Source organism: Argiope bruennichi, chromosome 2, assembly GCF_947563725.1.
Source record: "Argiope bruennichi chromosome 2, qqArgBrue1.1, whole genome shotgun sequence".
NCBI classification, from domain to species: domain Eukaryota; kingdom Metazoa; phylum Arthropoda; class Arachnida; order Araneae; family Araneidae; genus Argiope; species Argiope bruennichi.
This window is the reverse complement of record NC_079152.1, coordinates 132,621,798-132,639,210: the sequence shown is the minus strand read 5'-3', so window position 1 is coordinate 132,639,210 and position 17,413 is coordinate 132,621,798. Positions and strand designations below refer to the sequence as shown.

The 17,413-nt window shown below is 30.8% G+C and overlaps 2 protein-coding genes across 2 annotated transcripts in view; one reads left to right on the top strand and one right to left on the bottom strand.

Annotated features, from left to right (window-relative positions):
• LOC129962390 (uncharacterized) overlaps positions 1 to 10,432 on the bottom strand; it is a 13,051-nt gene extending 2,619 nt beyond the window's left edge. The window contains exons 1-5 of the mRNA XM_056076144.1: positions 10,310 to 10,432; positions 9,638 to 9,793; positions 6,686 to 6,738; positions 3,790 to 3,897; positions 2,836 to 2,883 (exon numbers count right to left, since the gene is read on the bottom strand). Coding sequence (XP_055932119.1) covers positions 2,836 to 2,883; positions 3,790 to 3,897; positions 6,686 to 6,738; positions 9,638 to 9,767 — 339 coding nt within the window. The 5' untranslated portion in view covers positions 9,768 to 9,793; positions 10,310 to 10,432. The remainder of the gene's footprint in view (positions 1 to 2,835; positions 2,884 to 3,789; positions 3,898 to 6,685; positions 6,739 to 9,637; positions 9,794 to 10,309) is intronic.
• Positions 1 to 17,413, top strand: part of LOC129962395 (toxin CSTX-20-like) — a 385,421-nt gene that overhangs the window by 354,911 nt on the left and 13,097 nt on the right. The gene's annotated exons all lie outside the window — the stretch shown is intronic.

Genomic DNA, 17,413 nt, shown 5'->3' with positions numbered 1-17,413 from the left:
ATATATATATATATATATATATATATATATATATATATATATATATATAATATATATATATATATATATATATATATATATATATATATATATTTTGTATACTTTTGTGCTTTATGTACCACAATGCAATTCAAACTGATAATAATTGGTTAAAATAAAACCAGAAATTTTGAAAAAAATTCCCGAAATTATTCGACGATCAAAGCACGACTGCAAAAATGAGTATCTAAAATGATGCGTTATTATGAAAATTGTACACTTTTTCCTTGTGTTGTAGAGCCTGATATTTAGATAATTTTACTATGAAGTATTTTTAATTACTTTATTATTGCTGTGCTTACTATGAAGTGAAAAACAGAATTCACCTAGTCATTCATTCATATTTTTTTGCACATAACTGATGAATCACGTATAGAAAAATTTCTTTTTCAAAGTTCTCAAATCATTGTATCTGGTACAAAGTTTGATTTACTGATTTGAATATCTTGTAATTTTTATTTTCTTTAATCAAAGAATTATACAAAAGAACAAAAAAATATACAGAATTGTTTTACCTTTTTGGATGATTATTAAATAATTTTTGTATCAACCTGTTAAATAATGTTCCGACAGTTTTTAATTGAATTTGTTAAGTTATTCATCTTTAATTGCGAAGGAATTTACTTTACGAAAAAAAAAATTAAGTTTCGATTGAAAGAAGTTTTACCCACAGGGTTCCTTAAAAATAAATTTTAAAAATTGAATTTTTTCCGTTTTAGAATTTATCGAATTTCTTTTGAGCCTTGAGACATTCGCACGCACATTTCTTTAGTAGGACAGTTTTTTTAATCAATTTTTGTTGTAATGTAAATAATCGGGGGAAAAAGTGAAAGCAAAATGAAATTTGCCGGAGTTTGATTACATATCAGCTTGATGTAGAATTAATTTGTAAATTGTTGTTGTAACATTTTTTAAAAAACATTTCACAAATAACTTTTAAAAATTTAGTGCAAATATGAGTGGAATTTCATGCTGCAAGCGCATAGTGCTTAAAATTTAATGCCTCTCTGTTTTTGTTTTCTAAAATAATCCTTTTCAATTCATGTGAAAGCTAGAAAAGGGGAATGATCTACTCGACACATTTCTCATATACTGTAATAAATATGGTTGCGTATTATTAACTGCATGCCGTCGGCAAACAATAGTTGAAAGATCTCCTATTAGCCTGCAATCTTTGGCGATGTTTTTTGATGACAAAATTTAGGATGCAATTACAGTAACAGCAGTAACTGGAGTACAGGATATACATTTTGAACGCATTTTTTTCTGAACGATCATAACCAAAATTAAACACAGAACTACAATTTTAAGCATAAAATTGTAGACTAAATTTCAAATACTTAAATCATTGTGTTTTTGAGTTATCATGTTTGCGCATTTGTGAAAATACAGACCGACAGACGGTCAAACGCTTGATGAATCTGGTTTCAAATTTCTTAGATGTCTGCATTTTGGATGTTAAATGTGTGTAACAAATTTTATCCATCTAGCTCTCTTTGTTTGGTAGTTATTGTACTATTTTTGAACAATCAGGGAGATAAATTTCCTTTGAATAGATTTCGTTCAAAATTTAAAAGACATTTACAAATTTGGAATAAATCTCATATACCGAATTTCATCCTCCTACCTCAAAGCGATTTTGAAAATCATGTTCACAGACAGACAGACAGAAATAATTTGTAAAATGTGTATTTTTTCGGCCTGGGGGTAACTGAAATGTTGAAATTTAATAAAAACTCGAAATCGAATTCTTTGATGATTAGCATATATTTTTTCTACATTTACTTCATACATGGGAAAGCGAGGTTCCCATCAGTAAACTAGTTTAATTGAATGAAGCATTTTAAAATCACATTCACGCCGGCACTTTAATATATATATATATATATATATATATATATATATGTGTGTGTGTGTGTGTGTGTGTGGTAAATTAACTCCACGAGAGGGCACTCTGAGTTCATCCGGTGATAGCCAGCAGTCGGAGGGCAGAGTTCAGAGTTCACTAGACGAGGGGAGAGAACGGACGTCCGCCGAGAAGGGTGCGACCGGAAACCGAGAAGCCGTGATACTCTGAGAGAGGGCCGAAACTGGAATTCTTGCGTTGAAGGATTCCTCTGCAAATGCCAGTGCACCACGCGTAGGTGGGAAAGATCCTTTGAACGACATCAACTGTCCATCTTCATGTAATATAAATTCCTTCTTCATCATTGAATTCCATTTGTAAAAACCATCCGAATCATCATTTGTTAATCAAGAATAAAAAGATTAAGCTAATTCAAGTGGACTGATGCATTAAAACCCATCACACCCACACACACACACACACACATATATATATATATATATAGGACGCCCAGATCACGGGGAAGAAGCGCTACCCCTATGCCAGGACGCCGACACTTTAATATATATATATATATATATATATATATATACAGAGGTTTATACAGAGAAGAATCTGTACATACAAATTACTTCTTACGTAATTTGTATGTACAGATTCTTCTCTGTATGAACCTTCTTATTTCATTCATTAGATTCTCAAGAAATCTTTATAGAACTTTCCAATTTGAATATTCTAAAATCAATGAACGTTTAATAAATGATTCCATTTCTCTGATGCGCCACATTTAAAGTATCATAACTACATCGAGTCAGATATTTTACTATAATCATTTTTAATGTAGTATTTTTAATCATTTTCAATCAAACTGTTGGTATCCCCTAAAACATTCAGCAAAACAATTTCAATGATTTCAATATAAAAAGAACACATAAATTTCTGTTACTTACTCTTTGATAACCCAAAAGGCCATTTATTTCTGCAGTATACGTTTGACGCTGTAAATCAAAGATATAAAAAGTTAAAAAAATGTTTAATATTTGAATATTATCATAAAAATAGTATTAGAAGATAAAACTCTTTACTGTAACGAATGTGTCAAAATCTATCACAAAACGGTAGGAAATATCACTTCCCATTATAGTTATTTTTTAATTTTTGGCACTGTTAAAAATTGTACCGAAAATTATTGAAAGATGGATCAACAGAAAACAGAACAGAAATTGCAATTTTATATATTTTTGCGTAATAATTGTGAGAAGGAATGGGAGATGGGAAAAATAGCCACTTTGCGGAATGAGGAATGCACCCTAGGTAATCTTCACAAAGCATGTACTCTGCACTAGTGATCGGTGAATAGTAAGGACTAACAGACAATCAAGTCGTCATTTCATCAGCATTTTCATCAAATTTACGACTAAAAAAAGCAACTTGTTCGTTTTTTGGTGGCAGAAGGTGTTAAAATTCAACAATTGCATCTGCGAAGAAATTGAAACTCACTGTCATCGATTCATTTGCAGGACTGTCACAAGTGTTTCCTCATCCCCTTGAGCGGTTTCACTCGATGACAATGAACCCGAATTACACATCGAACAAGCTGACGAAGTTCTGGCGGACAGTGTCGGAAACTATTTTTATTGCTTTGATAAATAAAATGTACATACTACACAAAAAACATTTATTAGTTCAATGAATCACATGTATGATGCTATTTTAAAAATAAACTAAAATTTGGTTGAGAGAACATTTTTGAAGTAAAAGATAGCGTAAATGAACATCATTTCGCCATATTAATTTATTACGATATTATATTGCAGAATAAATCTAGTCCATGTACAATTTTAACTTTTAGAAACGAGAAAAGAAGGAAAGAAAGAAAGAAAAGAAAAGAAAAAAAAACTAACCCGCATATCATCTCTTTCATTGCACATTTCTATAACTCCGCTGTCATAGGTGTCACTTCTGTAATGGGCATAATATTCTCTGATGAACTGGTAAACCTCATTGAGGTCCTGAAAGGAAAAAAAAAGACATAAAATATAATTTTATCTTTTTAGCAAACATGTATGAAGAATTTCGAAACAACAAATTAAACAGTGACAATTCTTCCCTCGACTTTCCCATATGTTGACACAATTTGGTGCGTTTCGTGCTTCGTAACAGTATTAAGAGAATAGAGTATTGTTACCAAAAAATCCAAATCCTCATATAGGTGTACGGTCCGTCATATGGGTACATCTAACAGGCTCATTAAGGGATAACGGCGCTATATTCTAAACAAAAACACAAAGCACACACACAAAGCTGAAGCAGAAACAAGAACATAACTTGCAGTAAAAACAGCAACTATTCAACAGAGATTTTATTCAAAAGAGAGCTCGCTTCAGGCCACAAGAAGTACTCAGAAACTTACTTGACTCCACTACTACTATTACTGACCCCTTATGTCAACATTTTTAGAACCACCGTGATAGGTCATTGAATGTTTTGGAGTAAACTTATCCTAATGGATAGATTTCCAAGATTCTCGAATATTTGGGGTCCTTCATTTTTATCACTGAATTCACTAAGGCTGGTGTTATTGACTAGACATCCATATAGCAGCCATTCCTTAAAAAATTTGACCATTCTCAGCTATTACTATATGTTGTACTATTTGCTTTCCCAGGAGAATTTGGAAGTTTCGTTTTCTATTGCGCCATCTGTCGGCTGTTTTCTTTTTAATTTTCTTATCTTAAAAAAATCCCGTAACCCTGCAAAGCGCTTTCTATTTTAGTTATTTTTTTTTTCGGGTTTTATGAATATTGACGGACTTTTTGCTCACCATGTTTTTTAAATGCCACAAACATCAATTTGTAGATCATATGTAATTTTGATATATTAAATTTTTGGCTATTTATAAGTAAAGTAGCTCTTTTAAAAAAATAGCTGTCTCTTGATGAATATATTTTGCAATAGTGATCATTTTTAAGATGAAGAACAGCCACCAGCACTGTTAATAAAACTATAAATCAAAATCTCTTTATAATTAATTTTAGTTAAACAAATTGAACTCGGGTATTTTTATTTTACTCTTTCACATGAAAACTCGGTATCGTTCATTTAATAATTCGTCCTTGCTGAATGTGAAATTAATTATCATTCAATTACTCATGTAATAATTTCTCTATGTTGAATGGGAATTAATGACAAAATAAACTGCCATATACAATTACATGAATAATTAATAGTTCAAGCGAAGTCGATGGTCAAATGCTGTTTAGCATAGACATTCAGAATGATCTAGAACATGTCTATCTGAAACAAAGTTATTTAGCAAAGACATTCAGAATGATCCAGAATATGTCTACCTGCAACAATGCTGAAATCTCAATTTCATATCCTATTGAAAGTGTTTCATTTTCCCATTCAATTCGATATCTGTTACTCAGAAAGTAGTAAATTTAATTTCTTCTTCTAAATTGCTTTATTAATTTTGTAAGAAATTTCGTAGAGATGAAATCGTCATGCCCAATACTATGCATTGATATCTCAGTGCGGTTTAAAAGAATCGTTTAGCCTGATCCGAGCATATCTATCTGAATCAAGATAAAAGCATGGCCTCTTCTCTATATAAAAACACTTCATTTTTTTCAATCAATCCATCTTCAATTCGTTAGAAAAAGAATAAGCGCGTTTGTAATTTTTTTCTTTTGTATAGTGGAATACCATCTGTTTCTGACGGGAAATAAAAATTTTAATATTTTGAGTTATTTTTGATCCCCCCCCAAGAGATAACGATAGAGGGATGATCTAATTTAGCTGAACTGAAGGGTGAGATCAGTTGCGTAGTTCAAACATAATATCGAAGAAAGAAAATTAGAGGAATTATAGCACCTAATTTTTTTTCTCATTCTAGCATATGTGTTCTGAAGTGTTTGGGGATTGCAAATTTGGAGTTTTGGACTCGCATTTTATTAATAATAAGTTGGTAATTAATTTTAGATATATAAATAATTACCTTGAAAACAGCTTCTATTATCAAACTGAGATAATAATTTTTTAAAATATTGATAAAGTTGTTTAAAAATAAAGTAGTACTATAGAACATAAATCTGTAACGCAATTAATAAAAGAGCGGTACTAAAATCAATAGTTACTGTGCCGTTCCTCTAATAGATTTAACAGAAGGTTGAAATATTATTTTTCTAAATTCATTCATATTGATGATACCTGAAAATCATCAAATATGTTTCCTTTTTGTTCATTAGAGAAATTAGAGTTTGTTGGCAAAAACATTTTGTTCTTAAATATTTATAGAATATTTGCTAGGGATGTTGGCGTTCATATATTAATACATTTCTGCAATGTGATATTACAAAATGATGCGTTATATAAAGTAGACGTCTATAGAATATATACATGAATGGTGCAACAGAGAAGGACAATTGCATCCATCTAATCAGCATTAGCAAATAATGAAAAATATCTACATCTTTTAACGTACAAAATGAAGGAATTATGATAAAATATTTTGATTATGTATTTTCAATGAAAATTAGATCTACTAATAAGATAATCAATGTAGATGCATTGGGATAAACTGCTACTAAAAAGTAAAAAACAAAACAAAAAAAAACATGTTATTATAAGACAATTAATTTCAGAATTTATAAACAAACAAACAAACAAACAAAAAACTGAAAAAGAATTTCATATTAGAACTAAGAAATTAATATTTAAATCCTTTATTCATATGGATTCGACATGTTCTTAATCAAAAGCATTTTTGAATTAAGAAAAGTAAACAGAAATTCTTACTTCTGGTGTCAAACTGTTCCTGATGCAGCTTTCAAACTGTATTGCTGGTCCATCTGAAACAACAAAAGGCTGTGAGGTTGGACGGGTTGCATTTTCTTGTTATAATTATTTAATATTTATTTAATTTTCAAGAATGAAGAATTCAATGAGAATGTTTCAGTATAAAGCATGCTTTCAATAAAATGTTTGGAATTTTGGGACACTTGAATTTAACATAAGAATTAAAACAATAGAGAAACATTTTCAAAATAAGTTTCTTTTTCAACGTTCTTTCTTGTGATGTAATTGTGTCAGTAAAGATATGGATTCAAGATTAAGAAACGCATAAACATTGAGAAATAAATTCTCAATAAACCGATAATTCTGTAATGATTTTAAGGTAATATGAGTTATATCTTTGAGGAAATTTGTAATATTAAAATATCTACTGAGGAAGTCATGAAAGTCGAATTTTTGAACCACACTTTATAAAAATTTAAACCAACTGCTCCCCAAGTGAACACAAAGTGATGAAATATTCTGACATTCTTAGTTTTTAAAGACAATTCGTATGCGCAATGTATTACATAAAATTAATATTTTAACAAATTTTGTACAAATTAATTTCACTTTATTGTATTTTCAAATACGCATATCAATAATCATATTTTATTCTAATTCTCGAATCTTATCTTTTCGCTATAAACTTCCTTAAAAAGAACATTATTTCAATATTTATTTTTAAATTAAATTATAAAGCCGACAGAAAGGAAGGATAGAAACTTATCTATACATTTTATTTACATATTAGAACACATTTTTTAATAAAAAAATAATTCACGCATCTCAATTGTTGTATACAAAATATTGTAAAATTGTCACGAATGCATTTGTTATTTTTTTCTTTTTAATGTTTTTTACTAATATCTAAATTGTCATCACCATCGACTATATTTTATTCATTACTTCCGTTCATTCTTTGCTTGGTAAGATCATACTGTTATGCACCCCAGGATATTCGGCAAGTACATTGTCTTCAACAACGTGGCGTAAATTAGATAGCTCTATAGATTCTGTAACAGAGCAAGGCAATCGATTTGATAGATTTTTGTGTAACTTGACAAATGATTTTGGCAAAACGTTGGAAAACCCAGCTGGAGTAGTTTCCTCAAAACTTTATCGCATACTTTCTAATAGGCACACTATATCTCATCTCCCACATAAATTGTGGATTTTAGTCAAGATCCAAAAATTTGTTAGACAAACGGTAATGTTGAAATTGCGGACAGCTGGAGTTGTTTTCTCAAAAATATGAATGTGAAATAAAATGAAACTTGTGTGCTTCTTAGTAAAGAAATCCGTTACTAGTGCCATAATTGCACGCCATTCATGAACAGTACCTACTAGAATTAATTTTTTAGAATTTTGGCAACTAAGCATGAGGGCAATTATTATACCAGAAAACCAAATGTGAATTTTTGGCGTCCTTTCTTCTAGAAATTGAAGCCAAAATTTGATACTCAGTTACATTTGTAGGCTCACGATCACAAACCAATTTTCATTTATTTAAGTTGTCGTATTTATATTCATGCGAAAATACAGATTGGCAGATGGTCCTTTTTTTTTTTTTTACTGATTTGGTTCAAAATATGACAGATATTGTTACAGCTTCACGCCGATAGATAGCGTATCTGTCGAGTACAAAGTTCCTGTTAATTCTTTTTGTATCAGAAAGTAGAGTGTGTAAGAACGATTCTGTGAGGGAGACGAGGCATCCAACTGTGAGAGGTGTCCTAATCTGTAACAGTCTACATGAAGTGGCACAAAAAAATGTGTCCGAAAATAAAATGGTGTTCACCAGAAGGAAATGAGTATTATTTGTAGAGAAGTACAGATATTTATACTTTAAATGCAAAAAAGCTGAGAGCTAAATTTCATTTACTTAAGTTATTTCATTTTTGAACCATCATGTTTACAGGCATGCAAAAGTACAAAGACACACACACACACACACACACACACACACACACACACACACACACACACACACACACACACACACACACACACACACACACACACACACACACACACACAGGCGGTTAGTTTTTAAATAGATTTAGTTTAAAACTTCATACAGGTCAGATCCTTAATTTGCGTATCAAATATTATATTTCTTGTCTTTTATGCTTCATAATATCATAATATAGCATTCAAATGCACTCAGACAGCTAGACAGACAGACATCTTCCAAATATTATTCTGACAGAAATCTGAAAATTTAATGCTAAGAACACATACGAAATTTTATTACCCGGTTTCAAAGTGATCACACACAGACATTATTTCAACAAATGTGTTTGAAGGAGGTCTGAAATATGAAAGATATATCAAAACCTGGAGATCAAATTTTTTGCTATTTCAATACTTTCTCTGTTATATTTTGCAGAACGAGAAAGTAAATAGAGGACTATTTACTAAATAAAAATTATCTTTCATGATGTAGCAAATATATATTATACAAATTTTGCGAAAAATTTCTTAAAATTGAAAATTACGTTACATAATAGTTTGCTGAGCGTATGTATATACTATATGAATAAAGAACCAACAAAAACTGGTTTGTGGTCATTTGAATTGACGAATAAATTAGAACTCCCTAACAAGGGATGCAAATTTAACAAATTATGGAACAATTTTTAATTGCTTTCGCTTCGCTTAATGTAAAAATTGACTTGGCAGTTATACGTTCTATTGAAATTGCCAAATATGAAAAAAAAAAAAATGAATCAACGAATTTCAAAAGTTTTATGATTTGCGATTTTTAAAATTAATTAAAAACATTTCATTTTTATTTAGATATTGAAGACTAAAAAGTAATCGATAAGAGTTGTGATTTCATATTTAACAATAGCTATTAAGAGCAATTTTTCATTAAATAAATTTATATTTTTCAAAATATTATTGTCTTACTTGAATAGCACTGAGCTAATATCCAGCACTCATAGTATTGTTGAATGTTTTGTGGATTCAGTGTCATTCCCTTAATGATGCCATACAAACCGAAAAAGAACAAAATCACACTGCTCCATTTTCCCATCATCTTTCTCCACGTTAGGACCTGTGAACCTATATTTTTAGGAAATTTATATTAATATCTCATGACATATTATTTCAATTTTACTTTATAATTTGTTTTGACCAAAGAAGATGCTAATACATCGCAGGTTTCAGATTTACAAGAAAATTATTGTTCAAAAAAATGAATGAAATCATACAGTTAATCTTTAGTTCACACAAGGGACCTCCAATATGAAAAAAATGACAACAAAAAGCAAAAAAAAAAAAAGTATCTTTACCCCAATATTAAACAGGCTTTTTTACAATTTTTTCTTCCCAATAGCGCTTAAGCACATAATTTCTTATGACTGATAATAAAAAAATATTTAAAAAAAATCATATTTTCATTTTGAATTTGCATGTGAAAATTTTAGAAATTTTATGAAAAGTTGGAATTTTACTAATACTTGCAATTGAATTAAATACTTGCAATATCTTACTAAATTTAATAAATAAAAAGATAATTGTCAAATATTTACGGTACACTTTCATGGAAATAAGATTGGAAATCATACACAAACTTACTTATTGCAGATAATCTGGTTTGATAGATATTCTGATCCTATTGCAGATATTCTGGTTCTGGCTGTTTGTAAAGTGGTACTGATTACAACTCACATTAAACACACCTGCCTTGTTGCGACAGGTGTGTTTGATGCATTTGAAATTTTTAAAATCGTGAGTCAGAATTATATGCGCCCTAAAAATAGAAATCAAGGGAAATTTAACTAAATAGTATAGCATTATGCATTCATTCACATTTCTTTTTGATATTTCTGAATTATTGCATTTTTAGATTAAATGATATTTGCATGAATGCATACCATTAAAAAAATACATAATTTTATGAGAGAAATTCAAAGATATTTTTAATAAAGATCTTATATACATTTTTAACTTCTATTCCATTCGATAGTTGTTATTTCTTTTCTGTCACAGCAGAATATTTTCAACGTTGTATTTATCTCTGTTTAAAGAAAAGCACCATTTTGAATTACTGCGATGAGTAGAGATGAGTAGAATACCATATATATATATATATATGTGTGTGTGTGTGTGTGTGTGTGTGTGTGTGTGTGTGTGTGTGTGTGTGTGTGTGTGTGTGTGTGTGTGTAATCATAATTTTTTAAGCAGAATCGTGACCGAAGACAGAGTAGACACTTCGAATTTTTAACTTCGTTTATTCCAACCAGAGTGATTCCAACCAAGTGATTTATGCAAAAGAAGAAGCGACGTGTACATCAACACAGAACGATGCAAGAGCGAAATGAGCAATAACTACTGAACAATTTTTCCCCGTGAAATTCTGATACACAATTCTGATTGGGAGTTAACATGGGCTAAATTATGCTAAAAATTAGAAAAATTTGGAAATTAATTAAGTTTAAATTACATTTTAAAATACCATTACACACACACACACACACATATATATATATCCTATCTCCCTATTCTTATACTATAGGATGAAACACTCCATTCAAATTTCATGTTAGTGAGCAGACTTGCGTTGAATGCTTTGTAATGACTTATATCTTATCAAACTAAAGAATTTAAGAGAAGTTGCATTTAATTTTACATCATTTTAAACCAAACAATGAGAAAAGTGAATGCGGAGTTCAAGAAATTTGCTCCACCTGTTTAGAGTAAATGCTCCTACATGCCTTTAAACATATCATTGAAAAAAGATGTTCATCAACTGCGATTTATATCTTTTATATTTTTAATCCAATTTTATCATATCAGTTAAATTTAGTAAAAATTACATTGTTTACTTTTTATTTGTTTCAATAAATTAATCCTAAGCTGTCCGCAAGAGAGTAGGTTAAAACTGATTCAGGACTATAATTTAGTTCAATAATAAAATATTTATGTTTTAAGAGTCATTATAATCGACATTTTTAATTACATCTCTAAACGTCTTGGAATCGGATAACGTTCTGAAATGCCAATTACAGAGGGTTTAAAACCCCACTCTTTCAATTTGGCAGAAGGTTATATGTGAATCAAATATCATGTACGTTGGTTCTTTTGTTAAATGTATTTCAAGTCTCTCTCTCTCCCCGCTCCGTCTCTTCGATTATAAAGTGTTTGGTTTATTTGTCTATATATTATTTCTAATCGGCCAATCAGGAACATGTGTACCAATGTCTCCTAAACTGCATAAACCAATAAGAAATAAATAAAACACATTTTACATTGAAAATCAATTTACTCAGAAAAAAAGAGGAAGAATGTAATAGTTGAATATTAATCGATAGCCCAGTTAACCTGGCGCCGTTAAACCTAATAAAGCAGCGGAAAGACAAAATGACTGAGGAAAGTAATCGATAACTATTATCTAAGAAGAATAAGGCAAAGTTCGGAACCGAATTAAAATCATTTAATGCAGTCATACTTTGCTTAAAGATCCTCTCTCATAACGAATGATTCGAATAATGACCAAAATAAAATGTAAATAAGGACTGTCTTAACGACTGATATTTCGAAAAACGAATGCCAAGGAAGCAACATAACGTCACTTGCAGGACTGGATTGTATACCGGTCATTTGTCTGTGTTGAGAGCTTGTTTGAAGAGAACCTTTATTTCTGGATGGGAGTGGTTTTGACCAGTAATGATGTCAAACGCATCTCCGTGGGGTTTGTGAAAGTGCCGGTGATGTTAAATTAAAGAGACTGAGTGTCTCTCTAAAGCCACGTTCCAACGACCTGCACTCCTGTAGACATGGCACACTTTACCCTGTTTCCACTCTCTTGAAGTTTTCCGGGGGTTCTTTGATGTCTGTCCAATTTACCGACAATTTGCGGGAAACTCCGGATCGCGTAAACCGATATCAAAGAACCCCGGAAAACCGCAAGACATGGGAAACATTGGAAAGTGTGCCATGCCTGCAGGCACACAGATCGTAGGAACGCGGCTTGAGATGAAGGGGATAGAGGGAGAGCAACGACAACGATGAGGTGATGGAAGAGCATAGTCAGCACACCGAAGTCCTTATGGAGATGCATTCTGAGTAATAAATAAAAACTGTGGATGAGAATTGAATAGAGGAGAAGGAATTAATAGACTCAACAGAGTAACAGCCTTCCAATGAAATAAGGAAGTTTCTAAAAGTGTGGAAAATGCATTGTACGATGGGAAGCCTCACCCTTATGAGACAATAGCCATGCATGTTATAAATATATTTAGCAAATATGAATATGCTGAATCCAATTTTGCCAAATTTCAAAGTGTCACCGAACACAAATTGTCTGTAGATAATTTTCCTGTAAAAAAACTGCAATATAAATAATAAATTATATTATTACAAATTTGTTTAAGGGTTTTTTTTTAAATAGAACGAGTGGTCCCATTTTACATGAATTCCTGTGGAAAAATTGCACCGCTTGATGAGTATTCCATCATAAATAACATCATTTTCAGATTAAAATCATTCTCATTCATGTTTCGTTCATTTTTCTCAATCAGTTTTGCCACTTACGCATCAAGTCTTTTATATCTGCTTAAGAGGAAAGGTAGTCATGGCACGAAACAACTGATTCGAATGTTATATCGGCCTATTCGTCATTATTCAAGCCAATATGGTAGGAAAGCATGGAAACAACCAGAGGGAGGTGTCTTCCTGAAAACTTCCAGGGTACTCTCCGATAAAGGCTTATCCTCATCTCTCCTACATAAAATTGGGCCGCGTTGGTAAGGTCTCGGCTTCAGAGCTGGAGGGTTTCAGATTCGCGAGCCGATTCTACCGAATTCTTTTTTTCTTTGGATTTTCATTGATATATGTCATTTGTTTTTGAGTTATCGCCTTTCCATGCATGCCAAAGTACAGACCGATAGATGGTAAACGCTTTGACAGATTTTATTCAATATTTTGTAAGAAATTCTGTTTGAAATTCTAAAACTGTGCCCCAAATTTAATTTATCTGAATTTTTGCGTTTCGTAGTTATCGAGTTCACAGCCAGACAGACTTCCTTTGAATGTATTTTGCTCAAAAATTGTAGAAATGTACAAATTTTGTTGGAAATCCATGCAACAAGAAATCACAGTAATGATATTTATGTACAGACAATCGTAGTGCCAAAAACGTGTTTTTCGAATTCAAGGAGGTCTGAATCGCAGAGACCCGTCAAAATTTCGTGTTCGAATTTTTTGATGATTAAATACTTTTTTTAAACTTCTTGACCAAGAAAGTAAAAATTTAAATCCTCTGCTACAAAAATGGAATAGCAAAGGATTGATTTTCTGCACATGCTATTTTTGTTTGTTTTTTTTCGTTTGTCAAAGACTGCTGCAAATTTAAACAATCAGAATAAATAATGGCTTTGATAGAAAATTTATTTGGAAGCTAATCTGAAGTCATAAATAAAAACAGAACATAAAAAATATTTTTAGTTACATGGAACAGGTAACTAAAAATGGCATCCTGAGAAGCATGTAAAAGCAATTTTAGCATGAATATTAGATTCAGTATGTATCTGAATGCATGAAGGTTATTTATTGCACAGCATGCCCATGATGCGATTAAAATGTATACCTCTTAAGAGATGAATTTCAGTCTATGAAACTCAAAAAAGAAATAGTTTCAACTGACAGTGAACCAAAAATGGCTCAAGATTCTCTATATATAGAGGTGTTACTTTTTGAAAATGGAAAATACTAGTTGACTTTAATAACATTAATATCTGGTAAAACGCGTACATTATTCTTACCAAATATGAAAAACATGTTGATCCATAAGAAAACAGGCGCATATTCAAATTTCAAACATACTATTTTGCGGTATCAGCACCAAAAACAGTGTATGAGGGAACTCTTAAAATGCTTAAATATTTGAGACACATTTTCCAAAAGTGTACAATACGTGCAAGGTAGGCCATTTTCTGTCTAATACAATTCCAATTTTCTTTCTTTCGTGATGAATATAAGTGTATAATAATTGAACTGAATGCATGGCCCTTCCATAAAGAGAACACTAAAACTTCTGAACGGAAAATGTTAACTCGTATTGATCTGAAATCGTATTGACTGATTGAAACTACCATATTGTAGTATATTTTTTAAATATATTTTTCTCTCAATGCATTTAATATTTCTCCTAGAAGAAGAAATATGAAAGTTATCGGCATCATGTGATTTCTGTGCAGAGAAATGAAAAACAAACAAAATAGCATTAATTTGTAAAATTATCGAGATAACATTTAAAGCTTTGACCTGAAGAGTGAACACTTTTTCGCAAAGAACATCAGAGTTAAATTCTAAAACTCGACGTTCTAAGGCTGTAAGCATGAAAATAGGCGTATATCCTAAAGAAAAAAAAATCAAGATCCAAATGATTTTTCAAAATTTTATATCGTCAAGCTAATATTCACCACTTTCTAGTAATATCAGATTACCCATTTTATTGCTTGCTCTGCGAAGGCAACTTCAAGATGTAGAAAATGATGCTTTTTTTAAAATCCCGGTCAGGCAGGCATTTACAATTTTTTTAAAAATAATTAGCACATGCAAGCGGCCTGTGCAAAAATTTGATAATCCAGTGTGGTTTAGAGGTAATTTAGAAGAATTGTTCAGTTGTTGGCAAAGATCTATGCAATTTTCCAATAGAGATATTGGCATTACATGCAAAAATAATTTTTGTGTGAAAACGTTAAGAAATTTTTTCACTTCTATTTTTTATATGACATGGAGTATTTTGTGCAGTTATTCTGTCCACTCACAGCAGCAAAACCCAAGACATCAGCCATTTCTTATGTATCCTGAATTGTTTAATCATTTCTTTCTGAAATACGAAAGAAGATTTGAATAAATTTAGTAAACTTCTTTAACAAGATTCTCAGTGTCCGTTCCGATACATAAAAAGTAATGTCTCATGTAAATTTAATCTATGGAGCTAAACTTACCGCTTCGTATCTTTCATGACCATGATTAAAAAAACACACTCAAACTTTCTAGTATACCCTCCAATACATTTTTATTTCCAACCTCACCCCACCCTAAAACTGTATATCGTGGGCAGGCCGCGAATACCTTATATGCCACTATCGAACGATAATTATGAAATATAGAATTTCGGGCAGGATTCTATAATGAAAAGACGTATTTTGGGTGTCTTTTTCCAACAGACTGTTTCCAAAATTTGACTCTGAACTACAGTTGTAATCACACGATAACATATCAAATTTCGTTGATTTATTACGTTTATAAATTATTGTATTTACATGCAAACAAAAGTACAAACTGACAGACGGTCAATCGTCTGACAGAGTTGGTTCAATATCTGGCAAAGACCTATATTTTAGATGCTAATCCTTCTTTCGAGTGAATCTATCGTGTTCACTTATGCTCGAACAGTCAGGCGAACAGACGTCCTCTGAATGGATTTCGTTCAACACTTCACAAAAATCTAGAAATTTGATCATTAAGACATGTATTAAATTTCATACAACTATTTCAAAGCGTTATTGAATTATCTTATTCACAGACAGATAAGGACAATGGAAAAATGTGTTTTTTGGTCTCAAATTCAGGTATTAGGAGATCTGAAACGTGGAGATTCATTAATATCTTGAGTTTCTTTTTTACTATTTCAATACTTCCTCTATCCTGCGTATACAAGAAATGATACTGTAAATATAAATCAACTCCGGTCTTTACTGGTCTAACTAAAATGAACAAACTAAAATGAAGTTACATGACCATATTTCAATCAGTCAAACTGAGAATATTACGAATTACATCTTCCCTAATCAAACACCTCCAACCTCTCCTCCAGAAAGATAAATCTACCCAATGCATAGAGGCTGCTTATAAGGAATAGCTAGAGGCACTTTGATGGACATGGACAATTTTCGTACTAGAGAGGGTAAAAATTAATATAAAATTAAATCAATCTTAAATCTTATGGAGTAAATGTAAAAAGCTGAAATAAGATAATAAATATTTCAAAATGCTTAATCAGATAATCTCTAATCCATTTATTAGGATAATAACCTATTACAGGATATGTAAGGACAAAAACGGTAAAATTTAATTGCATGATACTTTGCTTTTATATTCATTGTTGTTAACCAAGGATAATGTTATAGTAAATAAAGTATAACCCTCTCCTCAAGATTGCATGGGTATAAATAATTGAAATTTATCTATTGAATAGACTAGTCAGTATGGCCAGCTAAAATTGCCATGGAATTAAGCAAAAGATTTAATTCTTATATCTATAAAAAATTTAAGTAATTATCTTTCAATAAAGCAATACTAATAAATAATTATGCTTATTTATTCAACATACTGCTTTTTCTTCTCTTCCATACGGATTTTCTTAAAATAGTAACTTACAGGATGGAAAATAATCTAAAATAATTACATATATTCTTTTCAAACAATTGATGGAATAATCAAATGACTTTCAAACAAAATTAGCATTATTAAAAATAGATTAAAATTTACTCAAAATACATGTACTAAATACTGCAAGTCACTGTTTTTAAAACCATTTCCTCTTTTTCTTTGACAAGTGCATGCATTTTTCAGAATGACTCAACTATTCCTGTCTAGAAAATTTTGAAAGAGTGAAGCAACTTTCATCATAGGCATTTCTTTATATTAAAATAACATAGTTTTTAAAAT